Source organism: Bicyclus anynana, chromosome 18 (genome assembly GCF_947172395.1).
Source record: "Bicyclus anynana chromosome 18, ilBicAnyn1.1, whole genome shotgun sequence".
In the NCBI taxonomy this organism is placed as follows: Eukaryota; Metazoa; Arthropoda; class Insecta; order Lepidoptera; family Nymphalidae; genus Bicyclus; species Bicyclus anynana.
The window spans coordinates 1,184,036-1,201,222 of NC_069100.1; the positions used below are offsets into that span (position 1 = coordinate 1,184,036).

General features: G+C 36.5%; 1 protein-coding gene across 2 annotated transcripts in view; it reads left to right on the top strand.

Annotated features, from left to right (window-relative positions):
• Positions 1-17,187, top strand: part of LOC112046067 (nephrin) — a 301,409-nt gene that overhangs the window by 278,233 nt on the left and 5,989 nt on the right. For both annotated transcript variants that reach the window (XM_052886726.1, XM_052886727.1), the window contains exons 16-26: positions 826-984; positions 3,816-3,947; positions 4,551-4,631; positions 5,195-5,477; positions 7,731-7,966; positions 8,364-8,472; positions 8,939-9,108; positions 11,810-11,980; positions 13,068-13,261; positions 14,707-14,869; positions 16,111-16,229. In XM_052886726.1, the coding sequence (XP_052742686.1) occupies positions 826-984; positions 3,816-3,947; positions 4,551-4,631; positions 5,195-5,477; positions 7,731-7,966; positions 8,364-8,472; positions 8,939-9,108; positions 11,810-11,980; positions 13,068-13,261; positions 14,707-14,869; positions 16,111-16,229 (1,817 nt within the window). The remainder of the gene's footprint in view (positions 1-825; positions 985-3,815; positions 3,948-4,550; positions 4,632-5,194; positions 5,478-7,730; positions 7,967-8,363; positions 8,473-8,938; positions 9,109-11,809; positions 11,981-13,067; positions 13,262-14,706; positions 14,870-16,110; positions 16,230-17,187) is intronic.

The window sequence follows — 17,187 nt, forward strand, 5'->3', positions numbered from 1 at the left end:
CTTACTTTGCTTAAGGTTAAAGAGTTTAATGTAAGTTGTTGTGAGACTTGTGAGCTTTGCTCTTGTAAAAACTTGTTTGCTCATGTTTCATTTTGATACTTTGTTAGCTCATTTTTGAGCCTGCGGGCTAGAGGAGGATGTTATCAGTTTACTTTTTTTTTTATCTTTACAAGTTAGCCTTTAACTACAATCTCACCTAATGGTAAGTGATGATGCAATCTAAGATGGAAGCGGGCTAACTTGTTAGGAGGAGGACGAAAATCCACACCCCTTTGGGTTTCTACACGACATCATCGGTCGTAGATCGTTAGATGGGCCTCAAAGCGTCGCGGAATTGTCATTGGTTTCGCATATTGAGTACGTCATCACTCGTAACACATTTCTCTTTATTTATGTTGTGGTTTGTGTATTTACACTTATAAAATAAACGCGAAGGCATAATTAAGGGATTAAAATGAAAAAAAACAGTATACATTTTTTTAAGACCACGTCCACTCACAGCATGCGCTTGTTACGTACTAAGATAAGATGTGCGTGCACGTCTTTGGGTAATGACATAAAATTGTGCGTTCTTAGTGAGGAGGGGCATCTAACGATTTATATCGATGCACGACATCGTACCGGAACGCTTGGCGGTACGTCTTAGTCGGTAGGGTGGTAACTAGCCACTACGCTGGCACAATGCGGATTAGCAGACTTTACACACGTAGAGAATTAAGAAATTTCTCAAGTATGCAGGTTTCCTCACGATGTTTTTCTTACACCGATGAATAGACATAGTATAATATTTTCCATACATAGTTCTAAAATCGCATATTGCTTCAGATGCCCCTATCTTCGACGAGACGAGCCAGTACAGCACCGTGGGGGTGGAGAACGAGCCGCTGGTCATCATGCTGCGAGCTGACGGCAACCCTGGCAGCATAACGTACACCTGGACCAAGGACGGGCTGCCTATCACACAGTCTACCTACAGCAGTGCCAGTGAGTATCTTAATATAAGTACACTAGTAAACGCCGTGCGGTTTCACTCGCGTGATTACCGTTCCCGTATGAATATGGAGCTAATATATAGCCTATAGCATTTCTCGATAAATGGGCTATCTAACACTGAAAGAATTTTTCAAATCGGACCAGTAGTTCCTAAGATTAGCGCATTCAATCAAACAAACTCTTCAGCTTTATAATATTAGTATAGAAGTATAGATATATTTCGTTATTTTAGAAAGCTTTGATGTCAGATATCACCCTGCAAAGTAATGATAATTTTATACTATAGATCGGTTACGTCCCTACAAATCAACGCAAAAAATGATCCGAATAATACTGCTACAAAACTGAGCGCACACAACAAACACACAATTTTGTCTTTAATTCCATCTATACTAATATTATAAAGCTGAAGAGTTTGTTTGTTTGTTTGATTGATTGATTGAACGCGCTAATCTCAGGAACTACTGGTCCGATTTGAAAAATTCTTTCTGTGTTAGACAGCCCATTTATCGAGGAAGGCTAAAGACTATTTATAATCCCCGTATTCCTACGGGAACGGGAACCACGCGGGTAAAACCGCGCGGCGTCAGCTAGTACTGACTAAAATCGTAAACAGTAGTAATTCAAAAGTAACATAACCTCGTTTTATCATTAACCACATCACATAATATCCCATATCATACTCGTAGATGTGCGAAAATCCTAACGTCCGCAAACCGTTACACTAAGCCTAAGCCCTTAACATAACCTAAATAAGTAATTAGTTTATAACGGATCGCTCGCTCTCAAAAACTGGAATATTAAATCCCTTTAAAGAAACACGTTCGTGTAACCTCGTACTCGTTTATATTCAGAGGTTCAGTCCTCATTAAAATCGGCCCTGGAGCTCTTTAGCGTCCATAGCTATCGTACTTACGTGCAAATTTTTATACCACACTGGCTGCTTCCGACAGTTTCATCCGCGTAGATTCTTTTGATAGGAATAATTTGCAAAATCTATCATCTTCATCATATCAGCTGATGGACGTCCACTGCAGGACATAGGCCTTATGTAGGGACTTCCAAATCACAATCCTGAGCCGCCTGCATCCAGTGAATCCCTGCGACTCGCTTGATGTCGTCAGTCCACCTGGTGGGAGATCGACCACTGCAATATCTATACTAATTTTATAAAGAGGTAAAGTTTGTGGTATTGTAGGAATAATCTCTGGATATACTGCAATGATTTGGAATATTCTTTCACCACTAGAAAACCACGGAACTGCAACTACACAGGTGGAACCGCAGAGCAATGGCTAGTGTATAATATGAATCTATACTAATATTATAAAGCTGCTGAAGAGTTTGTTTGTTTGTTTGTTTGCTTGAACGTGCTATTCTCAGGAACAACTGGTCTGATTTGAGAAATTCTTTAAATTTTTTTTCGTTGGTATCGTGATAATTGGCGTATTCTTCTTTTTCGGTAAATGAATTTTCTGACATAGCTTTCCATGTTGAATGTAAGGTACTTATTAAAAACCTTTTCTTGAGGTAATCACAAAAATATCGATTCGTTCTAAATAAGATTTTAATCGTAATCCAGAGTAATCCATTACTTTAATATACAGCATGTTCCAAAACCGATAAACGCAAATTCGCGTGGGAATATTGCTAATTAGCTGTAGGCACGGTGTGCTCAATGTCAATTAATATCAGTGGTTGTAAATCTACAAGCAAACGTAATCAATCAAAATCGTCAAAATGTCAAAACGGTGGAATTATTTACACCATGTATAAACTATTTATAGTCCTAGAAAGGTATAGTGTATTATTAATGATAACTGTAATTAACATCAAATCACTTACTAATTGCTTACTCGTTATTATTTTGTTTCTCATTAATGTATTATTGTCTTTATATCTCGAAGTTTTTCGAAGCAATATTGATATCCATACAGTGGAGAGTTATTAAATTTTACGCAATTTTACGCAAGACGCAAAAAAATCAAAATAATTTTTCCTACTTTGCGTCTTGAAATAACTCTCCGTACAATTTTGTTGGAGAATTTATAGATAATTATAACATTTTTTTTTTATTCTTCACAAGTTAGTCCTTGACTACAATTTCACCTGATGGTAAGTGATGATGCAGTCTAAGATGGAAACGGGCTAACTTGTTAGGAGGATGAAAATCCACACCCCTTTCGGTTTCTACTAATTACAATAATAATACATTTGATAATTTTTAAAACTAGCTTCATTTAAATATATTTTTGAATATTAAATATTGATTATTTAAATAATGAAACTATATCTAAATAGGAAAATATTAATTAATATTCCAGTTTCAATTAACGAAAGCGCTTTGAACACGAACCTAATTGAATTGAATATACGCCAGATATTACTAAGTTTACTCTAAGTTCGAACTCATATAAAGCCCTCATATGAATATGCTTTCTGCTGACTCAGACATTTGCATTCAGCCAGGCTCGCTTGTTGAATGGAGTTACATATAATATATGTGCTAAGTTTACATGAAATCGATACGACCTACCTTCATTTTGGTCGTATTATATTTAACTGGTGTTTCAGTGGCAGTTTTAGGTGAAAGAGAACAGGTTAAGAACATAAGAAGTTAAGCTTCACTTACATGGGCCATATGTGGGCCAATCTACAAAAAATAATCAGTTTTGTCTTTTAAAAAAAAACAACAAAAAAAAATATCTTCGGATATTTTAAATAATTTAATTAATTTGTGAATACTCTCAGAAGGTACTCGTTAAAATTCTCAGCTACAGATGCGTCATCCGTAATTTTTATTTTTTTTGTTTTTGTCGCAGGCGACAGAATAATCTCAGAAGGCAGCATGCTGAATATGACGCGACTGTCGCGTCACGACGCGGGCATTTACACTTGCGAGGCTGTCAACGCGCAGGGCGCCGCCACTGTTAACATCACCGTTAATGTACATTGTAAGTATACACTAATGACGGATTATTTTTCATAACCGACGCGGCTGTCGCAATTTTTTCAAGACACAATTATGGTGGATGATTTAAATAAGGAAGACGAAAAATACTTTACTGCACACAAAAATACAGTAATAAATAAAAACATTAAAACAATTAATAATCTAAACTTTGGCTGTTTTACAAATACATCTCTATGTATTTGTAAAACAGTTAAGTAGTCTCCTTTGTGTTAATGACTGAAACGACTGGAAATGTCACAACTTAAACACTGATGTGGTTTTTGTAATGTAATGGAACCTAAGAAGATTTCGGCCATATTTTGAAGACATTATGTTTTACCTTTAAAAAATATCTATTTATGCACAATGCGCAAAGTTACAAAAATACGCGACTGTCGCGTCCTTAAACCCTATATAAACTTACTAAGTTTAATTATAAACTACATAAAAAAAACAACAATAAAAAACAAATAGTTTTAATGTAACGATAATATAAAACGTATTTACGTGCATTGTATAAATCAGGCAAACAAATCGCCGCCAGCTCCTACACTACAGCACAAAGAAGTGCAAAGCACACAATAATTCACCCCATTTGTTCCAGACCCGGCAGGTATAAAGGCCGTGTCGCAAAGCGCCGTATCCAGCCCCAACGAAAACGCGATCCTCTCATGCACCGCTACTGGTGAGATCTCTTTGTCTTATGAGATACGTGTTTTGAATTTAGAACGAATAATGCATGAATTGTTTCTGAATTTTAATAGTGAATATTTTGTTGTTGAATTTAAATAATAATTATAATATTTAAATATTATAATTATTATTTGTGATCATCAGTGGTTGATAATGAATCATCATTATCAACCACTTCAAATGATTTGGCTGGTGGGAGGCTTTGGTCGTGGATAGTTACCACCCTACCAAAGACGTACCGCCAAACGATTTAGCGTTCCGGTACGATGTCGTGTAGAAACCGAAAGGAGTGTGGAATTTCATCATCCTCCTAACAAGTTAGCCCGCTTTCATCTTAGATTACATTATCACTTACCATTAAGTAAGATTGTAGTCAAGGGCTAACTTGTAAAGAATAAAAAAAAATTAACCAATTCGTTCTACGGTAAATAGATTTCATATCAGTACAGATTGCTTTTAAAACCGTAATAAAAAGACCATCGCAGAAAAAAAGCCATAGACAAGAAAGAAGAAAAAAACTCATATTAATGTAATATTTTTTTTCCAAAAAACCAGGAAACCCCTTAACAGCAGAGCACATAAAATGGGCACGCAAAGGCTACGACCTCTCGTCAGCCACCATCACCTTCGAGCCGAGGAATCGAACCAGCTACCTCCTGATAGAACGCGCCACTCGGGAAGACGTCGGCAAGTTCCAGTGCATCGTCAACAATGGCATCGCTGGAGACACGAGGAGGGATGTCATGCTTGTGGTTAAATTTAAACCCGAAATGGACAACTCTCCTAACTTGGTCAAATCTGCATCCAATGCTGGTCAAGTCGGAAGGTTAACTTGCCGGTAAGTTATACTTAGTTATTGAATAGAATCAGGCATTAATTTGAGGAAGTGCATTATGAATAGTTAATTATTGGATTATATTACTATTCTCTGCGAATAAATTGATACCTTTTTTAACCATTACTATTGTTATTGATAATGACGTTGAAAATGAAACCTAATCGATCCAAATCAGTTGAAAAAGAGAGGTAAACGATCAGTTTGAATTGTGTCGTGTTGCAAGAACAAGCTCATGACTAAGGGCCCCGTATGAGTTCGATACTAATCGGACATACTCCGACGCTGTATCATGTGAATTTTAGACGGCGTTTCATAATCAATCAATATGAATAATACTCACCAGAGTTTAAATTTTAAAATTAATTGATTTAATTAATTTAAGATATTCCCTTGAAAAACCATACTATTTAAAGTGATGGTTTTCTACTCCAATCTAGTGGACCAATCAACAAAGATTGTTCCATCAACAATCACGATGAAAATAAAATGCCTCAAATGATATAATTATAGTGAAAAATCCAACATACAGATAACTGCTTCTGTGATTTAGTTATTGCAATGAATATTGTATGCAAAAATAAACCATGACAAAAGCGAATTATGAATATTGATAACAGACAATTCAATATATTATACCGACCGCAAAACAACCTAAAACGTACAAAACAAAGGGAGAATTAAATTACAAACAAAACACTATACGGAATATCCAAAACCGATAATTATGTCATGGCATCGCAATCATATTAACAAAACTGGGAACGATCCGGAAAATTCAACTTTATAAAGCTGCGTGTCCACAGAACGGCGTCTGACAACCTGTGGATCGCGACCCCTATGGGGCCGTAATGTTTCGATAAATATTTCTTTTATATTATTGAACAAGTTATGGTTGGTAATTATGCGCCTAAGACATTCTTAAAATACTTACATGCTAGTATAAAATAAGCGTCAAGTCATAAGCGACAAGGTTGCGTATAAATAGGACTATTTCTCTTCCTTTTTGAAAGTTAATCAAACAGTCACAATACAGTTTTACTTTATGTTATTCTTGTCATTATTTTAAATTTCATTATAATAATTACTTCGAAATTTGAAACAAAACAAGTTATGAATGGTCTCTCAGTTATTGTTATAAAAAAAAAATACATAACCGAACGTAGACCCTCCTCATTTCACACACGTCCAATGGAATACCATCGTTACAGCTCACCGCTCCGGTGGGCGGGCAGCATTACAGATTAGCGCTAATTAACAGCGCGACGCTAAAATTCAACTAATACCCTTTAAAGCCGGCGTAATCCGCGCGCCAGATACGACTTTATTGAGAGTTAAAATAGTATATTTGTGTAAGTCATATAACATACTCGACTTATTAGTATGATAATTATTTTTGTATGCTTTTGACATTTATTTTAGTTTAATATTTTGACTTCAACTCACTTGATGTTTGGTGATACAGTCTAAGAAAGAAACAATTGAGGAAATGCTATTTATCTGTCTATTTACTTATCTGTCTACGCTCTACTATAAACATGACATGAGCCTTCAGCACCACAGCACATAGAAAACGCTAAAGCAAACGCTTCAGCCCTCATTCGCACGAGAGCTTTTTTAACGGACGTAGAAAAGCGTTCAATGTATGAAGTTCAATGAAGATCTATTTCCAACGCCCAAAATAAAAAATGCAACACTGCTTGAAAAAGCGTCGTGTTTTAAAAAACGCTGTCGTGTGATTGTGAACATATACATGGGAATGCATTTGTTGTATTTGAAAGCTTTTTTAATGTCCGTTAATAAAACTCTCGTGCGAATGAGGTCTTACTCGTATTCGAATAGCAGCCAGTACGAATTTTTGTCATAATGATTATCTATACTAATATTATAAAGCTGAAGAGTTTGTTTGTTTGAACGCGCTAACCTCAGGAACTACTGGCCCAATTTGAAAAATTCTTTCAGTGTTAGATAGCCCATTTATCGAGGAAGGCTATAGGCTATATATTATCCCCATATTCCTACGGGAACGGGAATCACGCGGGTGAAACCGCGTGGCGCCAGCTAGTTATAAATAATCGCGAGTGAAAATTGTATCAAGACTTCGGTCATACGACAATCACTTGAGAATTCTTCCATACAAAAAACTCTTCTTGTATAAGTTAGACCTATATTTCTTTTATAGGAAAACTCGAAATGTTTTCAATTAATTGTCCTTTACAGGTATATTGTATATGCATTGTTCTTTACCTGCTTTAGATGCAAGGCGGCGCCAGCACCAAACTTCACGTGGTCCAAGAACGGCGTGAAGTTGCCCGTCAACACGTCCACCAAGTACTTCGCCGAGTACCACAAGTCCGACGCCATCACCTACACGTCGGTGCTGCTGGTCAACGACGTTGGCACCGCTGACTACGGCTCGTACGAGTGCGGCGCGAGGAACGACCTGGGCTTTAGCTCCACATCTGTCAAACTTGACGTCACTAGCGCACCTGGTTAGTCTATTCTTCATCGTCATTGTCATTAACAGCTTATGGACATAGACTGCTGGACATAAGCCTCTTGCATGGACTTCCAAACACAACAGTCTCGAGCCGCCAGCATCCAGCGGCTCCCTGCAACCCGCTTGATGTCCTCAGTCCACCTAGTGAGGGACCAACAATGCGCTTTCCCGTGCGGGGTCTCCATTCCAGCACCTTGGGACCCCAACGTCCATCGGCTGTTCGAACTTTTAGACTATTAGTCCCTTCTACTACAATTTGATTTGATAGTTGTAGCATTTACCGTAGCTCATTATCGCTACATATTTTGTAGCACTATAAACTCTGAACAATTTATTTGCTACATTTCTACTGCCTTGAATGCTAATATTAATCATGATTTTGTTCGCAGATCCAGTGACGTCAATCACCGTGACGAACGTGACACACAACTCAGTGTCACTGCAGTGGACGCCGGGCTTCGACGGCGGACTGTTCTCGTGGTACAGGGTTCGATATCGGTACGTGTCACTTTGATATTTTATTAAAACGACTTATAGCGTGGTTAAAGACCAGTTGCTGGGCCTCAAATAAATATGAAAACTACATTTATAAGTCAATTATAATTAAATCAAAATTAATTTATTTCAATTAGGCTATGTTTACGAGCACTTTTGAAAGGTCAAGTTATGTTTTAATTTAAATTGGTAGTAATTATAGTCGAAAACTTAAAATTAAAATTACGAGGGTTCCAAACGCGCCTACAATAACGATACAGTATACTAATGACAATATATTGTGTCCGTTGGAAATAGACCTATATTTATAGGTAATATTATTTGAACGCTTAAAAAAACTCTCGTGCGAATGAGGGATAAAGGTCAAAAACATATCCCACATTTAGAGTTTCTAAACCAGGCCAGTTTTTAAAGCCAACTTCCTTATTTTAAATGATGGGATTTTCTAACAAGGAACTTTTGTCACCAGTAAAATCGTCGAGGAGTCGTACCGGTACGAGGATGTGACGCCGAGGAACGCTACTACCTTCACCATCCACGGGCTGGAACGAAACACGGACTATGTCTTCTCTGTCATGGCCATCAACAAAATAGGCCAGAGTAAATACAGACCGGACGACACGAAAGCTACTACGCTTAGTGAGTATTTTTTACCTTTATTTTTTATAATATTATTTTTATTTTAAATTAAAAAAATATATATACAAGAACAATTTTAAGAAATAAAATAATAGAAACTGAGTGTTAAAAATATTTAAGTAGGGTTGATTTACGCCGCGTTTATTAATAAGCTCATGACTAAGGGCTCCGTGAGAACTAATCAGACGTGCTCCGACAATAAGCATCTGAGTTGAAACGGGTTTTTATTATAATAATTTGTTTAAATAAATATATTTATACCCGAAAGCTCCGTGGTTTGGTCGGACTCAACAGTGAAAGATAATGGGTTCGAACCCTGCCCTAGACTTTTGTCGTGATCGTGACCATTTTCACAATTTTAAATGTTTACTTTTATATGTATCGTCACTTAACATTAAGAAAGAATATCAAGAATTAATTTTCGCCAAACAAAATGAAAAAAAATTGAATATTTATACCTCACTCGTAATTCTATTTGTATTTTGTGGATTTTGTTTTATGCTAATTGTGCAGCTATTATTTGACTAATTTTCAATAAATATCTAAAACACTGCTAAGTTCGCAAGATAATATTTACTTATAATTAAAATTCACCATTAAAATATCGTCATACTAAATTAATTACAAGTGCATAAACAAATTTGCCGAACTAAGCTCAAAACTAAATTCAATATTAATTAATATTAAATATTAATAAACCAGTGAGCACGGCGCTGTGGTGATTATTAAATAAATTATGCAAATAAAATTCAAATTGTTCCCCATTCAAATCGAATTCATTCATAAAATATTCATATGAACATGGAATTTATGAATTTCATTTTCAAATATAGAATGAAGCGTTAACAATAGTTTTCAGAAAACATTTGGGATTTGTAATCGCGTTGCAGTTGATTGCTGTGTTCGCGTTTTTAGATGAACATGAATAATTTTCTAATTTGGTTCCTATTGTGTTTGTGAACAATGTTTAATTTAGATAATTACATAATATAGCTGACCAAGCAAAGTTTGTTTTGCCTTAATAATTAATAGGAGCTGATGATTAACGGGTTAAAGTATTTATACTTGTGTTGTATGCAAAGATTTTCTACTATTACGTTACGTTCCTACAAAATCACTGCGTGTGATAGGAATTTAGCTGTAGAGTAATAAAATTCGGATCACTTTTGAACGCATAACTTTATATATTTAGGTATATAGTGTTTACACTTCTTTAACACATAACTACATCATTCTAGGACATCCTAGACAATATTTAGATACTGCGGACGCCCGCGACTTCGTCCCCGTGGAAATTAGTTTTTCACAAATCCCTCGGGAACCATGGATTTTTCCGGGATAAAAAGTAGCTATGTGTTAAATCAGAGTAAAATCTATTTTCGTTCCAAATTTCAGCCAAATCGCTTCAGTAGTAGCGGCGTTAAAGAGTAACAAACATCCACACATACATCCAACATCCATACAAACTTTCGCGTTTATAATATTAGTAGGATTATTAGTTTAAATAACTTTAAGAAAAGAAAGAAAGAAATATCTTTATATTTAGGCAGTGCCACACATTACAATAATAAATTCTAAATATATAGCTTACATAACGTTCGTACAATGCGATTAAAGAAAAGTGAAATTTAGACAATTAACCACTTTTGTCCGTCTTAGTTTCGACACGGGACATATCTAATAGTATGAAATCTTTGGTTGTTTGTGTTTTACATTGCCACATCTTAAAAAAAATGAGGTGGACCCTTATCACGTAGAGATATGAAAAATAGATGTTGTACTCCTCTGTAAATATTATTCTTGCCAGGTTTTTTGTGTTGATATACTTTTCTAATCTTTCATTATTGTTCCCTTGTGTTTAATGAATACATTCAACAGACACTTGGTTTCTACTATTTTATTATATTACTACAACTACAATAATTTAGAATTTCTTAAATTAAGTTTGTATTAAAATCATGCAACGATTTCGACATCGATAGGAATTCGTTGCTAAAATAAGAATTTGTAATTAAATTTCAAAAAGGCTATACTTTAATAAAAAAGCAGTATCGGGAAAATTACAATGACTCTCGAATCCGCAATCCGCAAATACAATGTCTTGATAAAAATTTACAGCAAAAAAATGTTTCCCCGATCGTCCGCCACTTCAATTAAATCTAAATAAATGAATCCCGAAACGCGGATAAATGAATTGAATATCGTCAACGGAATGTTTTATTGTTTTTCATTTGTAAGAATTCATACGAAAGTGTGCTTTATTCCATGCTGCATAGATGTGATCCCCTCATCAGTACAGTCAAGTTCAGAGGAGTACAATTCTAGTGTTCCCGGTATTTTTGTAATAACGGGAACACTTATTGGTACAGCACTTATCCTCTTGAATGTACTGCTGGTTGGGATCTGTCTGCATAGGAGGACGTCTAAACGAGGTTTGGGTTTTATTTAAAAGTGGCAGCCATGTTTTATTTATAAGTGAATTTATGCGAAAGTGAAACTTGTTCGTTAGTTTTTTAATTGTGACCGTATTTTAAATAATTGATTCGGTTTTAAATGATGAATTTAAATTTTATCAATTCGATTTTTGAATTTGTATAATTGCGTTCAATGAGTAACGAATTTGAGTTGTTCACTTTCGCATGAACAAACCCTTCGTATTTATGTTGTGTTTGTCTTATTTTTGTTTTTTCTTTCTTTTTAGCTTCATCAGAAGTAGGCGAGCTAAATGTAGTTTCCACAGAGTATGTAGAAACCGCTGACGTGTCCAAATCCGTTGTAGTGTATGTGTCTATCACAGGCGCCATTTTGGTTTTGATAAACGCAGCTTTAGTCGCTTGTTTTGTTTTTAAAAGGCGATCAAGACGTTTGAAAGGTGAGATTTATTTTTATTTGCATTATATAGCTAAGTTTTTATTGTGCACGTCCAAAATTGTATGTATCTTATTTAAATATAGGAAAAAAATGTCTTATTTCCTTTGTTAATGGAATATTTAGCAATATGCTGACCTGAGACTTTTTACTACGCAACACTCGCAGAATTTCATTTTCTATTTCTCTTATAAAATTCGAAATACTCTCAAAATTCTCGCTACATACATACTGGAGCGCTATTCTCAAACGATGCGTCTTATCTCGATTGAGTCTTAAATTTTTCTACCTCTCTCTTACACAATACTTTCGATAAAAAGAGATAGAGACGAATTCGAAACTCGAGAACAGTGCTACTTGAAAACTCGACAATATAGTAAAGTGAAACCATAATAAATGTAGATAGGTACTCTATAACGCTTTTCAATTTCATTGTACAGTTTAAAACAGGTCGAGTGGCGAGTCAATATTTTCATTTACTGTTAAATTTATATGCGTAGTTTTAGATTTTGCATGATTTAGCGTCAAAACATTTAGCTTTTCAAAAAGGCTTTAGCCAAACATTGGTACTATTAGTGTTTAAATCCCTCTTACATTCTCAAATTCCCAATAATTGACACTTTGACATTTCATCATTACGATATGGAGTTTAAACCCACGAAGCTGAAATGTGGGCTTAAAGTGATACTGTGAAATTTTTTACAAGCACTATCAGATGGTAATAATAACCGGGACGTTGGTTTAACGTGCTCTCCAAGGCACGGAAATAAAAACCACCAACTCGACTTAGAAATTTTACTGGAAATTTCTTAGAAGACACAAAAGCTTATATATTATAAAGCTCCACCCAGGACTCGAATACAGGACCTCGGCATCCCAAACCACTAGACCATTAGGCAGTGGATTAAACACGTCAAAAATAAGTTCCTCCAATTACCTAATTGTTGTCAAACATTGTTTACCTAATTAACAAGTGAAACATGACACATTGACAAAGAAGTTTGTCAAACATGTACGATAAATATGTTTGTCAAGTTTGTCAAACATGTTTACTCGTCAACGCTCGCCCTAAACCATACTCTCTCACACAGAGCAAGCGGGGCAGTCCTCCAAGTCAGCCACAATAGAGATGTACGCGCCGTCCTCCTACAACGACACCATGACCGGAGAGACGCTCAGCTCCGTGTCGGAGAAATCGGAGACTTACTCGCAAGATGGCGACGACAGACCCCCGCCGCCTATACCTGAAGTGCCAAGTATGCCTAACAGGCATATGTTGAATCAGGTATGTCAGGTATATCAATTAACTTATAATACTCTTAAAAGCAGATAGACGTTGGGGTCCCAAGGTGCTAGAATGGCGACCCCGCACTACAAAGCGCAATGTTGGTCCCCCACCCCCCACCAGGTGGACTGACGACATCAAGCGAGTCACAGGTATTCGCTGGATGCAGATGGCGCAGTATCGTGATGTTCGGAGGTCCTTACAAAAGGCATATGTCCTGCAGTGGACGTCCATCGGCTGACATGATGATGATAATGAATCTTAAAAGTAACTATATTATGCAAACAAACTATTTAACTATGCAGTAATGAGTTAAATTCGGCTAATGCAAAATATTGCTCATAAATGAACATTACGAGTTCTTGGAGTACGGATGGTATTAAGATTCATTATTATTTTACATTATTATATGTACATAGAAAGGATATATTTGTACGAAGTTCTTGCAACAGTGATGATATAAATAAGACGGTATTTCTGGACTTGAGCGTGAACAACACCGTCACGCTGCTAGTCGCATTAGTGATTTTCAGGACTTGTCACCCAATGTCACAAGTACTAGAACCTGCTCGAGGTGTTTCCTATACCACAATCACTGTCGCTGCTACTCGTCACGTCATACAGTGCCACTGAATAGGTTGAATGGTCACCAATCTGTTTCTTAGTGACATTAAAAAATAACAAAATATTTAATACAGCCGATAACAGAAACTTCTGCTTTTTTGAATTCAGTTAAGTTTGAAAAAATATGTTAGATTACTTTCAGTTAAATTATATAGCGAACGTCTATATCATTTCCTACGGAACGCAGTCGAGTTCAAGATATTCATGATATTTATTTATTTCATCGTGATAGCCCAGTGGATATCGTGATAGCCCAGTGGATATGAACTCTGCCTCCGATTCTGGAGGGTGTGGGTTCGAATCCGGTCCGGGGCATGCACCTCCAACTTTTCAGTTATGTGCATTTTAAGAAATTAAATATCACGTGTCTCAATCGGTGAAGGAAAACATCGTGAGGAAACCTGCATACCAGAGAATTATCTTAATTCTCTGCGTGTGTGAAGTCTGCCAATCCGCATTGGGCCAGCGTGGTAGACTATTGGCCTAACCCCTCTCATTCTGAGAGGAGACTCGAGCTCAGCAGTGAGCCGAATATGGGTTGATGACGAATTTATTTCATCAAACTTACTCGGCAGAAACAAGTCAAGCCAGTGACCCAAAATCACGCAAAGACTTGCGAAAGGAGCGGGCGGGAAGTGTATTTTTCATGCATTAATTGCCCACCACCAGCACTTTCCTACCCCTCCCTGTCGTCTCTGCACTGAACGGGTGATGACTTATCTAAACGTTGTGTCTTTACTTATTACTATGAATTAGCTAAGCTAACTAGTCTTATAGATTTTCCTTAATTTCTATCGCTTTAATTTATTGTTTTTCATCAGACCGACGCCTACCTCATGGACGAGCAAGGGCTAGTCATCCCCCCACCCCTGGACTACCCGCCGCCGAACTACGCGGTGTACGAGGGCGACCACGCGCGCACTTTGCCGCACCCTCACCGACACAAGGATATGAGCGGACACAGCACACTTGGACGCAGTGCCGGTGAGTGCGACATCAGACCGACCCTACCTCGTGGACGAGCAAGGTCTCAACATAGCATACCTACTAGCTGGCCCGGCACAACGTTATTGGCATCGATATCAATCGTTAGATAGGCCCCTCTATATTAAAGATGCTTGGAGGCTGTTGGATCAGCTTCCACCTTCACACAGGAAGTAAAACTATAAGAAATGTAAACAGTAATTGTTATCAATTGTAAATTATAATACTGTATGACTTTTTCAAAAGAGCAACTGTTGAGTTTCTTGCCGGTATCTTCTCAGCAGAACCTGCCTTCCGAACCGGTGGTAGAATCTTTACATTACAATAGTCAACTGACGTATCAAAAGTGCTTGTAAACTGAGCCTACTTAAAATAAATGATTTTTGATTTGATTTGATTTAAAAAACGCACAATGTTATGTCATTACTCAAAGACGTGCACGCATGCTGTGGTAGATGTGGACTATTTACTGTTTTTTCTTGTTAAATCCTTTAATTATGACTTCGTGTTCATTTTGGAAGTGTAAAAACACAAGCCGCAACACGAATAAAGATAAAGGTGTTACGACTGATGACGTACTCAATTCCGCGACGCTTCGGGGCCCGTCTAACGATCTACGATCTATGGTTATTGGCTTAAAAAATAGGTGTTGATGGTAGAATAATCTAAATTTAGGGTTAATTTACGCCTACCCTACCTTTACTCTACCCACACCATACACCTACCTTACCTCTCTATCATTATAAGATGATAATTATTATCAAATGAGATCAAAATTACACATCAATCCCAGTTAAAAAGACTGGACTGCATTCTGGCGTGAAATTACATCGATAATAAAACTATTATCCGTTAAACGCGCCACCCCGACGCCGTCTATTATTTCAGAGCTGTAATTTTAGCCGATAATAACTTAACCGTAAACTAAACTGCTTTACAAAATTATAGCTGGAAAATTTACCTATTAATTTACGCCATACTTTCCAAGTCCTAGTTTGTTGCAAAATAATGTAGGTAACTAATTTAAAGACCTTTTGTAAAATCAGCCGCCGACTCTTTTTCTGATTGCCAAAAAGGAGAAAGAATATTATAGATTTGTCTGTCTTTCTGAAATTAGTAGGTACATCATGGATTTTTATAAGGTTTTCTATATTTTTGTTTTCGAAATCAATGCGTTCTCGGTAGGAAGTCTGTCATTGTATATTAACTCTTAAGGTTTCAACGAATTTTTCGCTTATCAGGTAAACAGAACTACATGCCAGCGCCGAGTCCGATGCCGCCGCTAGATGGCTCTTACTACAACATGGCGTCCGACAGATATCTGTCCTACCCTCCGCTCATCGGTGAATATTTACAGCAGGTAAGCTAACTCATCTGTTTATTACACTGTATCCGAGTATTCCGTAATATTATCAAATAAAATATTGAATAATATTCTAGAATTAACGTATTATAGTAAATTCTATTTAGATTCAGCCGTTTTGGGCTTATTTGGTGTAACTTTCTGCCTTTTTTATTAGATAAAAGTTAACTAACTGACGCAATATCAACGCACAGACGAAATTATTGAAGCTAGTTCTTCTGTGACATAGAGACGCTCTGAGAAAAGATTTTTGGTAATGTCAACGTCATAGGAAGGGGAATTTTGTTACAAAATCTATTTTTGGAGTTAAAAGGGTCAAGGTTCTTTAGTTCACGAAGTGACGGGTGACTTTATTTTTATTGTATTAATTGACGGGTTAAGAAGATGGCCCATCTATTGTTAATTGAAAATCATCGCCTTTGATTGTAAAAGACTTCTCAAAGCAAACAAAGAATAAATCCTACTATGTGCCACCGTGTGCTAATCAATAAGGTGTAGGTGACAAGCCTCATTTGCCTGTAATAACCACGCCCTTCAGTTAGAAACAGGGCAATTTTAATACACAGGACTCTCAGAATGGGATTATATGGACTGAATTGTAGTACTAACGTCCCTTACACAACAGATTGCCCGCTTAAGTAATTATATACTTTACTTGTATACCAGCGAATGTAGATACAGCAAAAGCTCCTTGTAGATACAGAAACCGCAAATATGGAATGGTATTTTATATGAGATTAAAGAAGATGCGTTATTGGGTGACAAAATAAAAAACAAATGGATATGAAAAAAATCAATTAATGAAATGTTTGAACCAAATTTTGAAATTTTTTCTTGCTTGACAGTTTTAAAAACTCCTTAAATTTAGACTGATATTCAGCAGTGGCATTCTTAAACCTTCATTATACTACGTCACATTAACTGTTCCATTACATTCTATAACTCCTCCAAGTAC